The sequence below is a fragment of the Silene latifolia genome, chromosome 8 (genome assembly GCF_048544455.1).
Source record: "Silene latifolia isolate original U9 population chromosome 8, ASM4854445v1, whole genome shotgun sequence".
NCBI lineage: Eukaryota > Viridiplantae > Streptophyta > Magnoliopsida > Caryophyllales > Caryophyllaceae > Silene > Silene latifolia.
The window spans coordinates 13,840,676-13,860,121 of record NC_133533.1 but is presented as its reverse complement, the minus strand read 5'-3'; the positions used below and the strand labels follow the sequence as shown (position 1 = coordinate 13,860,121).

General features: G+C 44.6%; 2 protein-coding genes across 2 annotated transcripts; one reads left to right on the top strand and one right to left on the bottom strand.

Moving 5' to 3' along the window:
• Nucleotides 1-360: 360 nt before the first annotated feature.
• Nucleotides 361-1,437, bottom strand: LOC141594730 (putative F-box/LRR-repeat protein At5g41630). Its single transcript, XM_074414726.1, has one exon. The coding sequence runs from the start codon at nt 1,435-1,437 to the stop codon at nt 361-363; it is 1,077 nt and encodes a 358-aa protein (XP_074270827.1).
• A 15,338-nt stretch (nt 1,438-16,775) lies between these two features.
• Nucleotides 16,776-18,470, top strand: LOC141594729 (heat shock cognate 70 kDa protein-like). The gene has a single exon (XM_074414725.1). It carries the CDS (start codon nt 16,776-16,778, stop codon nt 18,468-18,470), a length of 1,695 nt encoding a protein of 564 aa, XP_074270826.1.
• The last annotated feature ends 976 nt before the right edge of the window (nt 18,471-19,446 follow it).

Here is a 19,446-nt window from a genome sequence, read left to right as displayed (position 1 = left end):
AGACTGTCTTAACTTAAACCTCTCACAAGCTCTTTTTATTTCCACTTCTATTTTAATCTTGTGAGAGTTGTCTTATGTTAAGACGGTCTTAAACAAGATTGACGATTTCCGAAAGGCGTTTTGTCCAACCATATTTTGCTAATAATTTTTTGTTTCAACTAAAAAAAACTCTCAAAGGATTTCAGAGGATCCAGCAGATAAAAATACTAAACTACACACATCTCAAATTCTAATTACCCGGCATTGATGAGATGAATATTGTCGATGCTGTGAATTACTATGATTAATTTTACACCATCCAGAAACCAACCGAATATCATCCCTCTACCGGAACTGTTGAATAGCCGTATACTATACTTGTCAAGCAAAGATTATCCTGGCAGTTGGCGAGGCCCTTGGAAATCTCGAGACAAGCTTAACAAATTCAAGCTGATCAGCTTCCTTCAATCGACATTCCATGGGAACAATTACCAATTTGTCCAAGACTTTTCCACTCTTGAGCAATAATTCTGTAAGTCGAAGTTGACTCTTCCAAGATTTCCCTTTCCCGTAGCTATATAAGAAGATTTTCTTAATTTGTGGTGGTAAGTGTGGAGAAGGATATTCTACTTCGGGATAATTGACGTAGACATCAGAAACAGATGAAATGTCAATGATGTCTAGTTTGCACAACTGACTTTCCAAATACAAACTTTTAAGGTTGGGGAAATTAAGCGACAATGATTTTTTCCCATAATAATATTCATCACAATCTTCGGTAAGAGAAAGAGAGAATTTACTAATGTTTGCAGCACTGAAACTTAGTTTCGTCACCCAAACAGGATTCACAATAACCAGTTCTTGTAAGGAAGGGCATCCAGATATGAAGCTTTGGAAACTTTTATTAGTCATTCTAACACGGTAAAGTGACAACTTCTGTAGGGATTCCAACTTAACCTGAAATTCTTCCGTGAATGTGCAATAATCGAGATCAAGTGTAACAAGAAATTGACTCTTCAACTTAGAAAAGATCGAACTCAAACTAAAATTATAGTAACGATCATCAAATAATCTGATTTCCTTGGCTTTTTTACCCAATGCAAACATCAACCATTCTGTTATATCATCTGGAGCCTCATCAAATTCAATACTAAGATGAAATTTATCAATGAAGGGATTTTGGTGAAGCATCAACACATTGTGGATGAAACGACAGAACCACTGCATAAGTTTGTTGTTTCCCCAAGTACATAATTCGTCCGGAAATACAAAATCGGCAAAGTTTATAGTATGAATAAAGGTCCAAAGGTTCCCGAAACGACGAAGTAAAACAGTTCTAACAGCATCAATAGTAGACATACATGAAAGAATGCGCACAATTATATCATCTGGCATTTCACTTAACCTATCTCGGTCATCCTTTACCGAATATATATGCTTCTGAGTACTTAATTTCATACTTGTCAGTTGTGATTACCTAATAACAATTTCAAATTAAAAAAAAAAATTGATTCATTTTGTCACCTCAAAGTAATCAAGGGTTATGCTAATTGAAATATCGCAATCATTTGTTTACCTTTTAATTGAAATATCTCTCCGAAGAATGAAAGGATTAAACAAATGATTGAGACGGAGTGAGTAATAATAAAATAGCAGAATCGTAACTACTGTGACAAATAAATTGTCGGAGAAATATATATCAGTAGTAAATGGCAAGAATTGAATATCAAAATTGAGCATAAGGATGAAGGAAAGCAAAATGAACCTGATAAAGATTAGGGATTCTATTAGGATACTAGGCCCATTAGGGCCGATTATCATTAGGGTTAAGTTATGACGGCTACCGTCTAGGGTTTAGACTAATATGGTTTATTATATATATCGTGTCCATGTATTCAATGAGGCATACAATCAATAATATAATCTCTCTTATTATCGTCTCCCTTCAATAATCTTATCAGATGCTGGTTCTTAGAATCTTACTCAGCCTTGTTTTTGGATAGAAAGAGTACAGAAAATCAGAAATGGAGGAGAGAGGAAGGTGAATAGGAAAAGGGAGAAAAGGGATGGTTGGTTTGCTGAAAGACTTGGAAGTTGGAACTTGGAACTACATCAGTCAAACAGACAGGGCGGTTTGGTTTTGGACTCGGGTCAAAATACAGATCGGGTTGAATTTGATATGTTAGATGGGTTACTGGGTTTGGAGGGCCGGGTCTCGGGTTGGTACATAATATGGTTCACCGGTCAACCCACCCGAATTGTTTTGATCCTGAATTACGGTGTCATTTTGGGTTTGGGTTGAACGGATCGTGGGTTAAGATTTTCAGGACTTGATCCTGGGAAAAACGAGTTGTATTTAGGTTGAATATGCATGTGCAGAGTAATGACGGACCATAGATAGAACTCGATCCGACCTAGTTTTTTTAGGGTCAAGGACCCATAAATCTTCACCAGCGACCCAAAATGACTCAAATCCGAAATGCTCCGTTTGTTTAGAGTCCAAACCCGACCTAACTCGTTCGATCCGATGAGTCAAAGATAAATCAAGAATATTAATATTTTTATATTATATTTGCAATAGTAATATAAACATAATTATTTTAATAGTTTTAATTAAAAATTAATTTAAAAATCCATTTTATATTCCATATCTTTTACTCCCTCTCAGTCACTATAATGTTCCTTCTTTCCCGAAATGGATTATTCAACTAATGTTCCCCTTTCTATTTTTAGTAATTTTTACTCTTATTTTATTAATTTCTCTCTCCCACCAAACACCACACAACTCTTTTACTCCTATTTTATTACTTTCTTTATGTTTTGGCCTTACAATTCTTTATTTAACTACTAATAATTCATCCCTCTCTCCTATAACCAACCCAACACAACACAACTCTTTTACTCCTATTTTAATACTGATGGGGCATATTCTGCACCCGCTGACCAAGTCAACATATTGAGCAAGGTCAAAGATATCCACAGCAAGTCAACGACTTAGACAGCCTAACCGACGCAACCTGTCGGCCTGTCACCTATGTCCCGGCCACGGCGACTAGCCAGCCGGGGCACATATCAGCGTACTCATATCCAAGACCCCTCGGCGGCGAGTCAACAGGGCCCGCCGGCCTGCCATGGGTCCCTCGGCCGAGGGTAGATCAGTCTTTCCACCTGCTAGCCACTTGGCCACTTGGTCACTACGTGACAAAAGGTGAAAGTCTATAAATACTCCTCAACCCTTATTGAGGAGAGGATCCACAATCTAACCTAAGAATCACTATTCATCTGGTAATATCTTCCTTATCTCTCTACAAAATACATTTCGCCAAGTAACAACAACTTATCTCTTTAAGTCCACTGACTTGAGCGTCGGAGTGAGTACGCTCGGCCAAAGCCGAGCCCTCAGTTTGTTCATTGTTTCAGGAGACCGAAAGGAGGATTCAATCAAGGACGTCATTCTACAAGCCACGAGTGGTAACAAATAACTGCTTCGGAATTACACCCGGAACAATTGGCGCCGTCTGTGGGGAAAAAGATACTAGAAGCTAGTCAAATCCCTTACAAAAAAAAAACACAAAAACAAAACCCACCTAACAAGCTAAGAAGATGCAAAAACCTTAAGCAATTGTGATCGATTTAAACCGATTCTCGCCAAGATGATACCGTCCACAGTTGGGGTTGTGCGACCCTCCACCGGCCGAGTAATTCAACCGGCGTACGGGATGCCAATAATACCGGATCGCCACGCCGCCGACCAAGTCACCATCATGGGACATGTGGTTGATGCGGCTAAGCCGGAAGCTACTCCTGGACCTAATGGGTGGCACGCCGACTCACACTGTCACAACGACAAGAGCGGCGGCACCCGCACAGGAGACCAGGGCCCAAAATGTGACTCCGAGAAACTTGAACGAAGCATTGGAGGAAGCTGACCCTGTCAAGACGCCGGGGAGCCCGGAGCGCTAGTGGTAGACCGAGTCCTTCTCGCACTCGCGGGAGGACAGCGTCGCGCCGCAAAGACCGACGAGGCCCGCCCCGGAGGAGCGAAAGAAGTCCGACTCACCAGAGTCGGAGAAGAAGCCCGACTCACCAGAGTCGGAGAAGAAGCCCGACTCACCAGAGTCGGAGAAGAAGCCCTTCCCGCCACGGGGAGAGGAGCCGGACTAAGGATATGAGGAGCCGATCGCCGCGTGTCATTCGACACGTGGTCAGACAGCCCCTCGATGCCTATGTCCTAGAGGCCCCGGTGCCGACTAAGCTAAAGTTGCCACCCATATCATACAAAGGAGAAGGCGACCCAACCGACCACGCCGAGGCTTTCGAGTCTTACATGTCGGTATGGGAGCAACCCGATGAGGTTTGGTGCCGAGTCTTCCCAACGACTCTGCATGGGATGGCACAGAGTTGGTACAAGGGGCTACCCGATGGGTCGGTATACTGTTATGCCGACCTAAGGGACACATTTTTGGCCCAGTATTCTTGCAACAAGAGGAGGGCCGTCGAGACATCGGACCTCCTGACTATCAGACAGGAGGGAGGCGAGTCTCTCCGGAGTTATGTGAAGAGGTTCGACGCCAAGGTTCAGCAGATTCGTGAGTGAGCAATGAACGAACCGCGCCTTCGCACTGATGAAAGGCCTCCCGAGAGGAGACTTAAAAAATGAGCTCATCAAGTGCGGCGGCCTGAACCTAGACTCCGCCAGGAAGATGGCCGACCAAGCCATAAAGGTGGAGGACTACCACAAAACCTGGGTAGGCCCCAGCGAGGCCGGACACTCAGAGAGAAAGAGCCACCGGGAGGACAACCCGGATGAAGGACGCCGTGACAATAATAGGTCACGGTCTGACAAATCTGCCAGGAAACAGAACTCGGCGGGCGCCGGGGGGAGTTCAGGACCGTACTACCAAAAGCGGTTCAATGGCCACACCCTCTCGGTCGTATCTGCTGTCGAGGTCTTCGCCCTAAGCAAGAACGAGGGTCAGAAGTGGGAAAGGCCTCCCAAGGCGAGGGGGGACGGTGACACGAGCCAGTACTGTGAGTACCACGGCCACACCGGCCACTTAATCGATAAATCGCTAGGCATCGAAGAATGCCATTGAAGAGCTGATCCGGAAGGGGAGCCTCAGCAAGTATGTTGCCGGAGGCCAAAAGAAGGATATCGGCGGCTCAAATAAAAAATCCGTCTTTGAACGGATAGGATTAATCCATGTTGTCATCGGGGGCAACGAGAACGGTGGGTCTGCTCATGGGCACAAACGGCACCTGAACGAACTATATCAGGCCATCAACTTTGTGCCCAAAACAGCGATCCCCGCTTCCAACATCCCCGACATAACTATTGGGAAGAAGGACTACGAAGGAGTCATCACCCTGCACAGCGACCCACTTGTAGTCCACTTGGACATATCCAACCACCTAGTCAAGAGGTGCCTGATTGACACAGGCGCCTACACAAACATCATGTTCAGGGAGTGCTTTCTCAACCTCGGTCTGAAGGTTGAGGACTTAAGCCCCTGCACCAATCCGTTGTACAGTTTTTCCGGGGCCGGCCTGGTACCCCTGGGGTCAATCAGGCTGCCAGTGATGTTCGGCGAGGGGAATGCGGCTAAGAACGTCCTGTCTGAGTTCGTGGTCATTGATGGCTCGTCCGCCTACAACGTTCTCATAGGCCGAGTCACTCTGAGCGAGGCCGATGCAGTAATGTCCATCCGGGCCCTGACACTGATGTATGTCTCGGACCGGGGGGAAGTGCATAAACTCGTCTCAAAGGATGAGAAAGACGAAGTGGTCAACATCCAGATATCTGCCAGAGGGTGCAACATGCAATCCCTCAAAGTGGCGAATAAGTCAGAGAAGGGGAAGAGCCCATCCCTACAACAGGAGGGCGACCTCATGGATGCAACCGTCGGCATGGTCGAAGGAGCCGAAACCGAAGAAGTGGAAATTGAACCAGGGCGCACCGTAACTGTCGGTGTCAACCTGGAGCCAAAATTCAGAGCCGCTCTCCTAGACCTGCTGAGGAAGAACAAAGACGTCTTCGCTTATTCAGCAGCCGAGATGCCAGGCGTGAGCCGGGAGGTAATTGTTCACAAACTGAACGTACTCTCCACCGCTCGCCCTGTCAAGCAGAGGATGAGGAACTCCTCAGCCGAGAAAGATGAAGCCATCAAAGCCGAGGTAGATAAATTACTAGCGGCGGGCTTTATGATGCCTTGTACTTATCCTGAGTGGTTAGCTAATGTTGTAATGGTGAAGAAATCATCGGGGGCGTGGAGGATGTGTGTAGATTTTACCAATCTTAATAAAGCGTGCCCCAAAGATTGCTATCCCTTGCCTCGAATAGATAGTTTAATAGACGCCACGGCAGGGTACACTATGCTGAGCCTGCTGGACGCCTTCTCAGGGTATCATCAGGTATTCATGGCCGAAGAAGACATGCCTAAGTGTGCATTCATCACCGGTAACGGCACATATATGTATAAAATGATGCCGTTCGGTTTGAAAAACGCCGGCGCAACTTACACAAGACTGGTGGACAAAGTGTTCCAAAATAAAAAAAGGGCGAAACATTGAGGCTTACGACGATGATGCTATTGTAAAAAGCAAGTCTGACAGCGAGCACCTAGCCGATTTACACGAGACATTTTGTTCACTGAGGAAATACAAGATGAAACTTAACCCAATGAAACGCAACTTCGGTGTCCGGTCAGGTAAGTTCCTCGGCGTGCTTGTCAGCGCCAGGGGAATTGATGCCAATCCAGAAAAAGTCCAAGCAATACTAGACCTGCCGGAGCCGAGGAATAGAAAAAAGGTTATGATGTTGACCGGGAGGATGGCGGCTTTAGCCCGTTTTATCTCTCGGTCAGCCGACAAGAGCACCCCATTCTTCAAAGTGTTGAAGGGAAATAAGGACTTCAGCTGGGGGGAGGAACAGAGCACAGCTTTCAGCTTTCAAGCAACTGAAAGCTCATCTTCAAACTCTCCCAACCCTGTCCAGGCCGATGTTGGGGGAGACGCTATATCTATACATAGCAGTTACCTCGGCCACGGTCAGTGCCGTGATCATCGAGAAGAAGACAAACAAAGCAACACCCAATCTACTTTGTCAGCCATACATTGTTGTCCGCCGAAAGGAATTACCCACTGATTGAAAAAGCAACCTTTGCTGTCGTCGTTGCCGCAAGGAAACTGAAGCCTTACTTCGACGCACATCCCGTGACGGTCCTAACCGACCAACCGTTGGAGAAAGCATTGGAAAAATTTGAGCAATCCGGCAGGCTCATCAAATGGGCAGTAGAGCTATCCGGCTTCGGCATTCAATACAAGTCGAGGCCCTCGATAAAGGGACAGGCACTTGCAGATTTCCTGGCCGAGTGCACATATCAAGAAGAGCAAAACCCCGGAGTATGGGAAGTATACACCGACGGGTCCTCCACGGCGAACAGCTCAGGAGCCGGCATACTTATCATCAGTCCAAACGGGGACGAGTTTGAGTACGCCTTGAAATTTACCTTCCCGGCCTCAAACAACGAGTCCGAGTACGAGGCGGTGATAACTGGAGTCGAGTTAGCTAGAGCAACCGGCGCAGAACACATCATTTTGAAAACAGATTCACTTTTAGTGGCTAATCAAATCAGAGGAGAGTACGAGACTCGAGACGACGGAATGGTAAGATACTTGAAAAGGGTAAAAGCTGACACTTCAAAATTGAAATCTTTTCAGATACAATGCATTCCCAGGTCTGAGAACAACCGAGCCGACGCTCTCTCAAAGCTTGCCAGTTCAACCATCAAGAATGTCGGTCGAACCGTCTTTGGTGGACATCAGAATACCAAAAGCATTCGAGACCGTCGGCATGGTAGGCGACATAGAGGCCGAGACGACGTGGATGACTCCGATAATGAAATACAAACTGATGAATGAGTTACGGAGGACCTCGTCTCTCGCGAGAAGATAAAGAGGATCGCAGCAAGGTACTTGGTGTTTGAAGGAGAATTATACAGGAGGTCCGTGATAAGGCCACTCTTGAAATGTGTCGGCCCAACCGACGCGGAGCTAATCTTGTGAGAAATTCACGAAGGCATGTGGTCATCACATGGGGGCAAGAACGCTAGCCCACAAAGCTCTCCGAGCCGGCTACTTCCGGCCTACCATGCTTGAGGATTCCAGAGCCAAAACCAAAAAGTGCAACAACTGTCAAATGCATGCTCCGGTGATACATGCACCTTCCGGAGACTGCGGCGGTACTTAGTCCCCTTCCTTTTGCACAGTGGGGGATGGATCTACTAGGGCCGTTTCCAACGGCATCCGGAGGAAGAAAGTATTTAATTGTCGCCGTTGACTACTTCACCAAATGGGTGGAAGCTGTAGCGGTACTCGCCAAGACCACGGCGGCCGTAAGAAAGGTAACTGGGAAAATGTCATAACTCGTTTTGGGTTACCCCAAGTCATGGTATTTGACCACGGCCGAGAGTTTTGGAGTGACACAATAATGAACTGGTTGGAGGAACTTGGTATCAAATTTGCATACTCCTCCGTCTGCCACCCACAGAGCAACGGACAGGCGGAGGCGGCCAATAAAACAATCCTCAACGGTTTGAAGAAGACAGTTGAAGACCTAAAGGGAAGATGGGCCGATGAACTACCGGCGTCTGTGGTCCCCTGCGAACCACGGAGAAAGAAGCAACGGGGCATCCATTCCACTTAGTCTACGGGTCCGAAGCAGTCCTGCCAATTGAAGCAACGGTGCCGACATTCAGAACGGCCACCTTCAACCCGGTTGAAAATGAGGAAGGTCTAAAAGCCTCCCTAGACCTGGTCGAAGAAAGCCGAGACACAGCACGCCTCAACTTGGCAGTATACCAAAACCGGATGAGAAGAGCCTACAACCGAAGAGTCCACAAAAGGGACTTAAAAGTAGGAGATCTAGTCCTAAGAAAGTCAGCCGCCACCAACAAAGGGAACATTCATGGTAAATTGACGGCTAACTGGGAAGGTCCCTACAAAGTGGTTGAAGAAATGAGGCCGGGTACATACCGGGCCGAGACATGGAGGGTGTGCCTTTGATGAGCCATTGGAACACTGACAACCTCAGGAAATACTTTGTATAGCGGCGGAGGTGTCCAAAACAATTGTTGGCACCCCGGCGCGTGTTTATGCCTAATATAGGATCATCCAAGTTTTCCATCAAAGTGTTTATCCCCTCCGTAGTCATATCGAGGTAGACGCCACGGCCCAAGCCGGGCAGTCACCCCAAGAAGTAGACGTCACGGCAGTCACAACCAGCGCATTTGATACTCGCGAAAGCGACCAACATGCCTTAGGAACGTATAAGTACAGTTGAGACGCAATTCTAGCCGCCTCGGCCAACCGAAGGCCTGGCAGAGGAAGCGATCAATATGTCTACAGATACGAACGCTGTCGCGCCGTAACCTCTAGCCGCCTCGGCCAACCGAAGGCCTGGCAAGGGACACAACGGTCGATACGCTAACATGTTTACAACGGCGGTTGGAAACGCAAATCGGACGCCTCGGCCAGACCGAGAGTGAAAGAGGAAGCGACCAACATGTTAACATGTTTAAAGAAAAAGACGTTAAACACAGTTGAGATACGCATTCTAGCTGCCTCGGCCAGGCCGAAGGTAAAAACGAAAAAGCGCTCAATTAATAACGCAAGAAGACAAGTGAAGGATTGTGATCAAAACCCGGCCAAGCCGGGGGCCAATAAACAAGTTTTATTAAAAAATGATTACAAGTAAGGAAAATACAGACGACGGCCGTCCCCATAGGGATAAGCCAAAACACAACCTACCAAAATTTTACAAAATACAAGGAAAAGAAGCGCCAAAAAATGGCAGGGAGGAAAGGCTTAATAATTGGCCCCCGAACAGCTGAAGCTATCCGAGATGCCGGGTGAGCCTGGTGACGACCGCCCGTCTCCCTATGCCTGTTGCTGCTTGCCATCAGCAACGTTAGCAGCCATCGTCTTTGGTGGGCGACCCAGAAGCTGTCTTGGCAGCCTCAGCTTTCTTGGCAGCCTCAGCCTCAGCCTCAGCTTTCTTGACAGCTTCAGCCTCAGCAGCCTCAGCTGCCTTCATCCTCTCGGCTTCCTCCTTGGCCGCCTTAGCCTTCTCAACAAGGGCCGCCTTCTCCGCGGCCTCCTCTTCCTCCTTCTTCACCCTGAACTCCTCTTTGGCCTTCTCCTCCGCGGCCTTCTCCTTAGCTTCAAGCTTGTCATCAAGCATCTCGTCAAATTTTGGCCACGGAAAGGAGCCATCAAGAGGAAAGAGCTCCCCAATCACTTCCCTGGCGGCTTCCTCGGCCAGGTCCCGGTATTGGGCGCACATGTTGGGAAGAATCTCGCGTTGGAGCGTCTCAATGTCCTCCTCCCTCTGGGCGATGATAGCATCCTTATTCCGGACCACCTTCCCCTGGGCTTGAAACCTGGACCTCCATTCTTCCCTCTGCTTAGCATTAAAGTCGGCGACTTTTTGAAGGTGGTCACGCCCCTCCAGCAGCTTAGCAGCTTAGCAGCTTCAGCCGCCGCAGCCTCAGCCTTAGCTCTCTCAGCGAGGACCGCCTTTTCAGCGTCCTCCCTAAGTTTTCTCTCAGCACGGACTGCCTCTTCAGCCTCAGCCTTGGCCCTCTCGGCTTCCTTGTTCGCAGCGTCGAGTTCAAGCCTGAGCCGCTCGAGCGTGGGGCGGCTTCAAAGAATGGCCTTCTCTTGCTCCATAATAAGAGCACCGGCCGTATCAGCCCACTTCGACAACATCCTGGCCAAACTTAGGCCCTCCGACCTAACCTGGACGGGGGTAGGCTGAGGGAAGGAGGTGACAACGGTGGCATCTTGACCACTTGCCTGCGCAGTCTTCTTCTCAGCACGCCGTTCAAAAGTGTGACCGGTAGACGACAGCGGTTGATCTACAAAAAATTCAATTAAAGCATCCGTGTCAACATACATGGACACACCAGAGAGCCTGTCATCAGGAACGCCTAATGAACCGGCTAAGTCTGAGCCATAGGATAGATCTGTACCATGATTGGCCTTCTTGGTGGGAGGTCGCATTTCTTTTTGCAGCAGAGTGATAGTAGCGGCAGGAAGCATCGGCGGCAATGTAGGCTCTTTCCTCTTACGGAAGAGAGGGGTTTCCACCGCCAAGGTGACCACCTCCTCAGCGGTAATATCAACGACCTCCACCGTCTCCTTTTCGACTGAGGGGAGTGGAGGTGGAACTGATGTTAACGCCGTCGCCGCCGAAGGCTTTGTCTTCCGCGTTCGGCGCGGTATGTTACCAGCAACCTTCGCCTGGGCCGCCGTCGTATTTAAGCCCTTCAGCTGCTGATCCGTGAGATCATTCGGCGGCGTTCTGCGATCACGAGCCTGAGCCTTAGGATGAACATCAACAACTTGCTTGTTCTTATCAAGTCCCATTCTCCCAAGGATATCTTCAGACAGATCTGGGCCGAAATGGTCTGCAAAGGAAACGAAGCAAGGGTTAAGTAGAAGAAATAAATCAAGGTTCAAAAAAAAAAACAGAAACATTAAAAGTAGAGATGGGCCTCACACCGACCCCACTCACCCCGTTCGAGGGCCGGTATGAGGCCGACGTGGCAGAGCGGCGCATCCTGGAGAATGATCTGCGTCGGAGGAATCCATCTCTTCGGCAACCCATTATTCCCCACCTCAAACAGCCTCATCGCCCGCTTCTCATCCGCATTAAGAAGGACCTTGCTGGCGTCCATCTTAAACTTACTCCGGGAGACCCATTTGTCATGCCGTGGTATGGTACGGCCTAAGCAGAACCAAGCCGAGGTAGAAGAGGCCGGGGCAGAAAAATTTTTACTTGCGCAGAATACGCTCAACACTCATCGAAGGTCCATACCACGGCATAGACTACGCTGGGGGCAAATTGATGGGGCATATTCTGCACCCGCTGACCAAGTCAACATATTGAGCAAGGTCAAAGATATCCACAGCAAGTCAACGACTTAGACAGTCTAACCGACGCAACCTGTCGGCCTGTCACCTATGTCCCGACCACGACGACTAGCCAGTCGGGGCACATATCCGCGTACTCATATCCAAGACCCCTCGGCGGCGAGTCAACAGGGCCCGCCGGCCTGCCATGGGTCCCTCGACCGAGGGTAGATCAGTCTTTCCACCTGCTAGCCACTTGGCCACTTGGTCACTACGTGACAAAAGGTGAAAGTCTATAAATACTCCTCAACCCTTATTGAGGAGAGGATCCACAATCTAACCTAAGAATCACTATTCATCTGGTAATATCTTCCTTATCTCTCTACAAAATACACTTCGCCAAGTAACAACAACTTATCTCTTTAAGTCCACTGACTTGAGCGTCGGAGTGAGTACGCTCGGCCAAAGCCGAGCCCTCAGTTTGTTCATTGTTTCAGGAGACCGAAAGGAGGATTCAATCAAGGACGTCATTCTACAAGCCACGAGTGGTAACAAATAACTGCTTCGGAATTACACCCGGAACAAATACTTTTCCTTAAATATTGTGCCCATATCAAATGAGAACAATATAGTGACTGGGAGGGAGTATATTATTAAATAATGAAATAATTATTAAAAAAAATTATTTGTTTAAATGTTTAATTTCAGTAAGATAAATAATGAATACAATCTGATTATTAATATTAAATATATAAATATTAATTATAGGTCGTGGTTTACAGAGAAGTTTCTCTCTCTAGAAAGCTCAGTGAAACTTGGTAGTAGCAACTAATACCAGTGTGAAAATGCTTCTTCGTAGCCAATCGTAGGCAACTTCTTAGTTCTCATGTTACTTACTACTATTGCTACTACCAACAAGTTTCACTAATACATCAAATCCGCCGTGTATCATCTTAAGTAATCAGCACAGGGCAGTAAAATACAACAGGCAAACTTCGTTCCAAACTAATGGGTAGGTACTTCCTTAACTATTAATCTTACACTAAAACTTGGGAGAGACCTACTCTCTTAATCTTAAACATATTCGAAAAGCATTAAAATCCTAGAATACCAATGATTAGTGCTATATACCATCCGAAACCAACCGATTATCATTCCTCTGCTGGAACTTGTTCAATTACTATACTCCGATCTTGTCAGGAAAAGATTACTCTGGTAGTTGGCTAGGCCCTTGGGAAGCTCGAGACATGCTTATTGATAATTCATGGGGACAATTATCTCAATTTGTCCAATTGAGCAAGAGTCTTACAAGTTTAAGTTGACTTTCCAAGATTTCCATAAACATGCAGATTGATGGTCTCAGTGGTGGAGCCAGGGAGGGGCTAGCAGGGGCGGTCGCCCCCGCTGGCGTTCGAAAATTTCGAAATTTTTAGTTAAAATTTTTGAATTTTTTTGAAGCCCCCTTATAATATTACCGTTTCGCCCCCGCTGAAAATTTTCGCCCCCGCTGACTTACATTCCTGGCTCCGCCACTCTTCATGGTCTTAAGTTGTGGCGTCACATAAGGGGAAGGAATGTCGATGCGGAACAAATTATGACTAGCTTTGAAATCCTGATACTACACGGGAGAAATTATCACCAATTACCCACACGCTAATGGAAGCACAATCTACAATAAAAGACCAAAAGTAGAAAAACGTAAACAACAATAAAACGAGACAGAATATAGGGTAAACACCCAAGGCAAAACCCTCTAAATCCGGAGGTAAAACCCACAGCCAATCGAGCAATCCACTGCAATAATAGTTTAGTACAGTCCGCCGTCCCGAATAATACACCAATTCGGAACCCACAACAATTTAGGAAAAACCAATCGAAACCCTAGAACAATTGAAATATCACAAATTGACTAGTAAGACGCATTAGATTAAACCACCTAAATAATGTGTAAACCCGTATAAAAGACCGTATACCAAAGCTACTATACTGACCTCGATTAACTGAACCGAGATTATCTCGACCACAAAAACACCTTATTCCTGTCACCCAACCACACACAAACCCCAAGACAATGACCATCTTGAACACCATTAAAGGAATCCGTGCTAAATAGTGTGTGAGAAGACCTAAGAAAAATCAGAGCTTTTCTATGTCGTAGCAACCTGCAAGTATAGTGCCCTTTTGTGTGGTGTGTTGCTTGTATTTAGTGTGCTCAAGAGAAACTCCTTTTATTGAAAAGTAGCTAAGTTCCGTGGCTTCCAATACAAGCTGTGGCCAGGTCTAGGGGTGTAACCGAGCCGATTTGAGCTTGAGCTCTAGTGGACTCGAAATCGGCTCGGAAACATGAGCATAAGCTTGGAATCGGCTCAGAATTTTTCGAGCTTAAAAAATCAAAGCTCGGAATCAGCTCGGAATAGGCTCGAGCTCAAACTCGAGCCCAACTCGAGCTCTGTTCAATCATTATTTTCTTTACTTTCTTGAACTTCTAAATCAAATTTAAAATACAAATATTTCAAATATAAAATACTTATCAAATATAACTAAAATATGATTATAATTGCTAAAAAACATTTTATTAAGAATAAAGCCAACTGTAACCAAAATAAATATTAATAAAAAGTAAAACGAGCTTCCGATTCCAAGCTCTACAAAGCTTGGAATCGGCTCATATATTGTCCACATCGGCTCGAAATCGGCTTGGAATCATTTTTGACCAATTTCGAGCCGATCTTTGACCGAGCTGATTTTTAGGGCTCTACGAGCCGACTCAGATCATTTACAGCCCTAGCCAGGTCCACCAAATAAAAACAAGCGTCCTTATATTTTATTTCCATGAGACTAAGTTCAAAAGTAAACTTTTGGGCTGGACACTAATTGGGTCATGACCCAATAAATCTCCCCCTCAAGCTCAAGGGTAATCGAGAAATTAACTATTGACCTTCCGTACTTAATGTTGGCAGCCTCTTGGCTGCCTTCGGTCTTATGGAAGTTGGGATTTGAGCGGACTTTCTTTCATTCTGCCAACCAATGTTGTGAGAAGCATTCTTTGTATCCATATTCCTTCCCATCATCGCCTCGATTGCCAAACTTCTTCCCTTGTGCATGAGGATGAAGAAGGCTCATGATGAACGATAACGGTTTCCTTGATAGTAATTCTCGATCAATGAGGCTTGATCATTATTTAAAGGCAAATTTGAAGTAAATTGAAGTGTTAAAATGTTTACAAATTATTGCTGTGAAAGGTGTCTTAAGAAAGACCCCGTCTTAATGTAAAACTTCCCACAATCTCTTTTTATTTCCACTTTCTATTTTAACCGTGTAAGAGTTGTCTTAAGTTTAGATGGTTTTAAACAGGAATTGGTGATTTACCAAACGAGTTTTGTCCAAACTTATTTTGGTAATAATTTCGGAATTTGGGATTTTAGGTAATTTAAACAAATTCCTTTTTTCCAACAGGATCACTGCAATTAAGTTCAAGAACGAAGGCATGTAATTTAAACAAACTTTTTAGGTAATTTAAACAAAGCTAAACCCCTAACTAATCCACTTTATATATACACCAAAGCTACAAACTTTTCTCTTCATTATTACGCGAGAAAAGAATTACAGCAATTAAGTTCAAGAACGAAGATGAATTCGGCGATTTCAACTTTGATGAAGAGAGGTGAGAACTGGTGGAAGACGGTAATCGCTAATAGAGAACGACAAAAGCAGCCAGGAATAGGAATCGATCTTGGTACAACGTACTCATGTGTCGCAGTTTGGCAACATGGTCATGTTGAGATAATCACCAACGACTTAGGTAACCGTACAACACCGACTTGGGTCGCTTTCACCCAAACCAACCGTTTCATTGGAGAAGCTGCAAAGAATCAGGCTCCCATGAATTCTGCCAACACTATCTTTGGTTTGTTTCTTTATCTTCAAGTTTTCCCTTCTAAACTAATTTACGAGTATATTAACATACAAGATTGAATATTTTTACTGAAATAGTTTTACCTTGTTAGTTATGGAGACTGGAGTACAACATGTGTAGAAAATTCAATAGATAGGTCTTCTACCAAAGATTTTGTTCGCATTGGGTATTACTCGTATGGATTATATGAATCGGTCTTATATATAGGTGGTAATCGGGTCACTCGGGTTGGTTACGGGTCGGGTCAAGGCAAGTTTTGTCATATCAGGTTCGGGTTATGTCGCGTACACGACGGGTTCGGGTCGGTTCAGTTCATGTCGGGTCATCTTCAGGTCGGGTCATCGACGGGTGACAAGTCGAGTCGGGTCATTAGCAGGCCATTGTCGGGCCAGGTTATGAGCATATATTTTATCTTATATATTTAGTTTTAGATGTTAATTTTATATTTAAATAATGGAAAGCGGTAGTAATTGTAGTTTTAGGTGAAAATAATTAAGATGAATGTCAATTTGGTGTCATTGAAAGTTGAAACCATTATTAAGCTCGTTCATCTATCGGGTTGAGAAAATATCTTGTCACGGGACGGGTCGGGTCAAGTCAGTTCGGGTTCGGGTTGGAAAAAATAAGGCTGATATTGGTTCTGTTCGAGTCGGGTCGGTTTCGGTTCAACCAATTTTCAAGTTGTATCGGGTCGGGTTTCAAACGGGTTAGATCGGATTCCTCGGGTCGGATCAGCTTTTAGATGCTCTAACGACGTGGGTTAAAAGATTGGAATCAAAACTAAGACGGTCTAGTATAACGTTTGCCTTTTATTTCCCGTACCAGTTTACCATAGTTTTGTGATTTATTTAGTAAGTCCGTTTGTTAAATTAGAAAATACAATATGATGATCTGATGGATATTGTTTTGCTGACCATATAAATCGCTTCTACCACGTTATAATCGTCTTGATTAATTATATATTGTAATGACAGATGCAAAGAGGCTTATTGGAAGAAAATTTAGTGACGAAACAGTTCAAGATGACATGAAACACTGGCCGTTTAAAGTCATTGCCGATCCGAATGATATTACTGATGCTAACAACCCGGTAATTGTGGTGACTTATAAGGATGAACAAAAGCTATTTACCCCTGAACAAATATCGTCGATGATTCTAGTAAAGATGAAGGAGATTGCTGAAACCTATCTTGGTAAAGAAGTCAATGAAGCTGTTGTTACTGTTCCGGCTTATTTCAATGATGCGCAACGCCAGGCGACTAAAGATGCGGGAGTCATTGCCGGTCTCAATATTCTACGTATTATTAATGAGCCCACCGCTGCTGCCATTGCCTATGGTCTTGACAAGGAACTCACAGGATACAATGTCGGTACGAGAAATATCTTGGTGTTTGATCTTGGTGGTGGGACTTTTGATGTCTCTTTAGTTGCGATAAAAAAGGATGAGTTTGAGGTAAAGGCGGTCAGTGGTGATACCCACCTTGGCGGAGGTGATTTTGACACGAGATTGTTGGGCTACCTTTTGGCCGAGATTGAGAGGAAATATAAGAAGAAATTGAGTGATAATCCCAGGGCTCTAGGGAGACTGAGAGCCGCTTGTGAGAGGGCTAAGAGGAACCTATCTTCGACAACAGAGACATCGATTGAGATTGATTGCTTTTTCGATGGAAGAGACTTTAGTTCAACAATCACGCGTGCAAGGTTTGAGAAGCTAAATCATGATTTGTTCGAGAAATGTTTAGAACCCGTGGATAAATGTTTAACTGATGCAAAAATGAGGAAAACCGATGTGCACGATATAGTGCTTGTGGGCGGGTCAACTCGAATCCCAAAGGTGCAACAATTGTTGCAAGATTACTTCAATGGTAAAGAGCTGTGTAGAAATATCAATCCTGATGAGGCGGTTGCCTATGGAGCCGCTTCTCACGCGGCAATCTTAGCAGGTGTTAGAGATTACAAGGATATTGTGCTTGTCGACGTTACTCCTTTATCACTAGGCATAGAGGTTCTCGACGACTCCTTGTTTGTTTTTGTTCCTCGAAATACACCCATCCCAACTAAGATGCACCGGACGCTTCAAACAGAACATGACAATCAAGAAACATCGTTATTCAGCGTCTATGAGGGCGAGAGATTCATTGCCAAAGACAACCATCTTTTAGGCGAGTTCAGACTGTACAACTTACCACCAAGACCTAAAGGCGAGTGTAAGTTCGATGTCTGCTTCGAGATTGATGCTAATGGTATTCTGACTGTGTCAGCTAACCTAATCGGTACCAATAACAAGGACCAGATCACTATTACTGAGCATTGCGGAAGGCTAACACAGGACGAGATTGATAGGATGGTGAACGAGGGTGAGATGTACAAAGCTCAAGACGCGGAATTAAAAAGAATTATGGAGGCTAAAACCGCATTAGAGGACTATATCGAGGAGTTTATGATGATGTTGAGACGATGTCGCGATGTAATGAGTGAAGATGAAAAGAAATTAATTGAGGATGGAATTGAACGGACAGTGGGATGGTTGGATTGGAATCATCTATGCCGGGATGTGTCTTTGTTTGAGCAAAAGAAGGCTGAGCTTCGTAAAGTTTGTGATCATGTTTTCCGAAAGAAAAGCCTAAAGAATAAGGTCAAGGAGTTAAATTCTGTTGATTAAGTTTTTGCTTATTTTGTTGTATCTTCTTTGCTAACTAGCTTTTGAACTCGCATCCGCACGAGCGATTTTCAAAATTGCGTTATAAATAATAGTTATATTATTATTATTATAATTGTCATAATATGTGGATAAAAAATATTTATTTATGTGTCTTAGATCGGATAGAAACAAATAATTATTTATGTATCCAACCTCATATGATAAATAATACGTATTTGTATTATTGTTAAACCCAGGGGCGTCTTAAAGCAAATGGAGGCCCGGTGCATCACAAAACTATGAGGCCCCAAATATAAACATACAAGTGCTTATATGTCGAAGTTTGTATTGAATTTCATTAATAAGCTTTATAAATTCAGTGGCCAAAACCGGAGGCCCGGTTCCGTCGCCCGTGGTTGCCCGTGGCCTTAGACACCCCTGGTTAAACCGAATTGACCTGAACTTTTAAGAACTAGAATTAAGTACAAACGAAAATGGTCTAAGTGACCATTACCCCGTTCAATTCCTTAAATTTACATACTCTAGCAGTCACCATCCACCAATAACCATCCAGTCAGGACTCCAAATATGATTTTCATCAATGACCATCCAATCAGGACCCATGTCCACCAACCTCCAGTCACGACTTGCGATCCACCATTAACCCCTTAACTTTGAACAATGGTGAAATGATGCTTCGTAAATTTCATTTACATCAATAAAGACCCATAAATTTAACTTAGACTAAAATACAACCCTGTTTTTTTTTTCTTATTATTATTATTATTATTTATCATTAAACTATCTCAAAAACATATTTTATATTAATATTAAATGATTTATAGCAATTTTTTGTAATAATTTCAGCCATGTTAATTAATATACAATTAATTATTCATCTGGGAACAATTTTCACCCTTCAATAATAAACAGAATAAAAATATTATAAAAATTTCATGAAAAACTCTTATATTTACGATAAGTGGTCTAAAAATTG

What these genes read in the sequence shown, in the direction of transcription:
- LOC141594729 (XM_074414725.1), top strand. Translation starts at nt 16,776, where the DNA reads ATGACAGATGCAAAGAGGCTTATTGGAAGAAAATTTAGTGACGAAACA.
- LOC141594730 (XM_074414726.1), bottom strand. Translation starts at nt 1,437, where the DNA reads ATGAAATTAAGTACTCAGAAGCATATATATTCGGTAAAGGATGACCGA.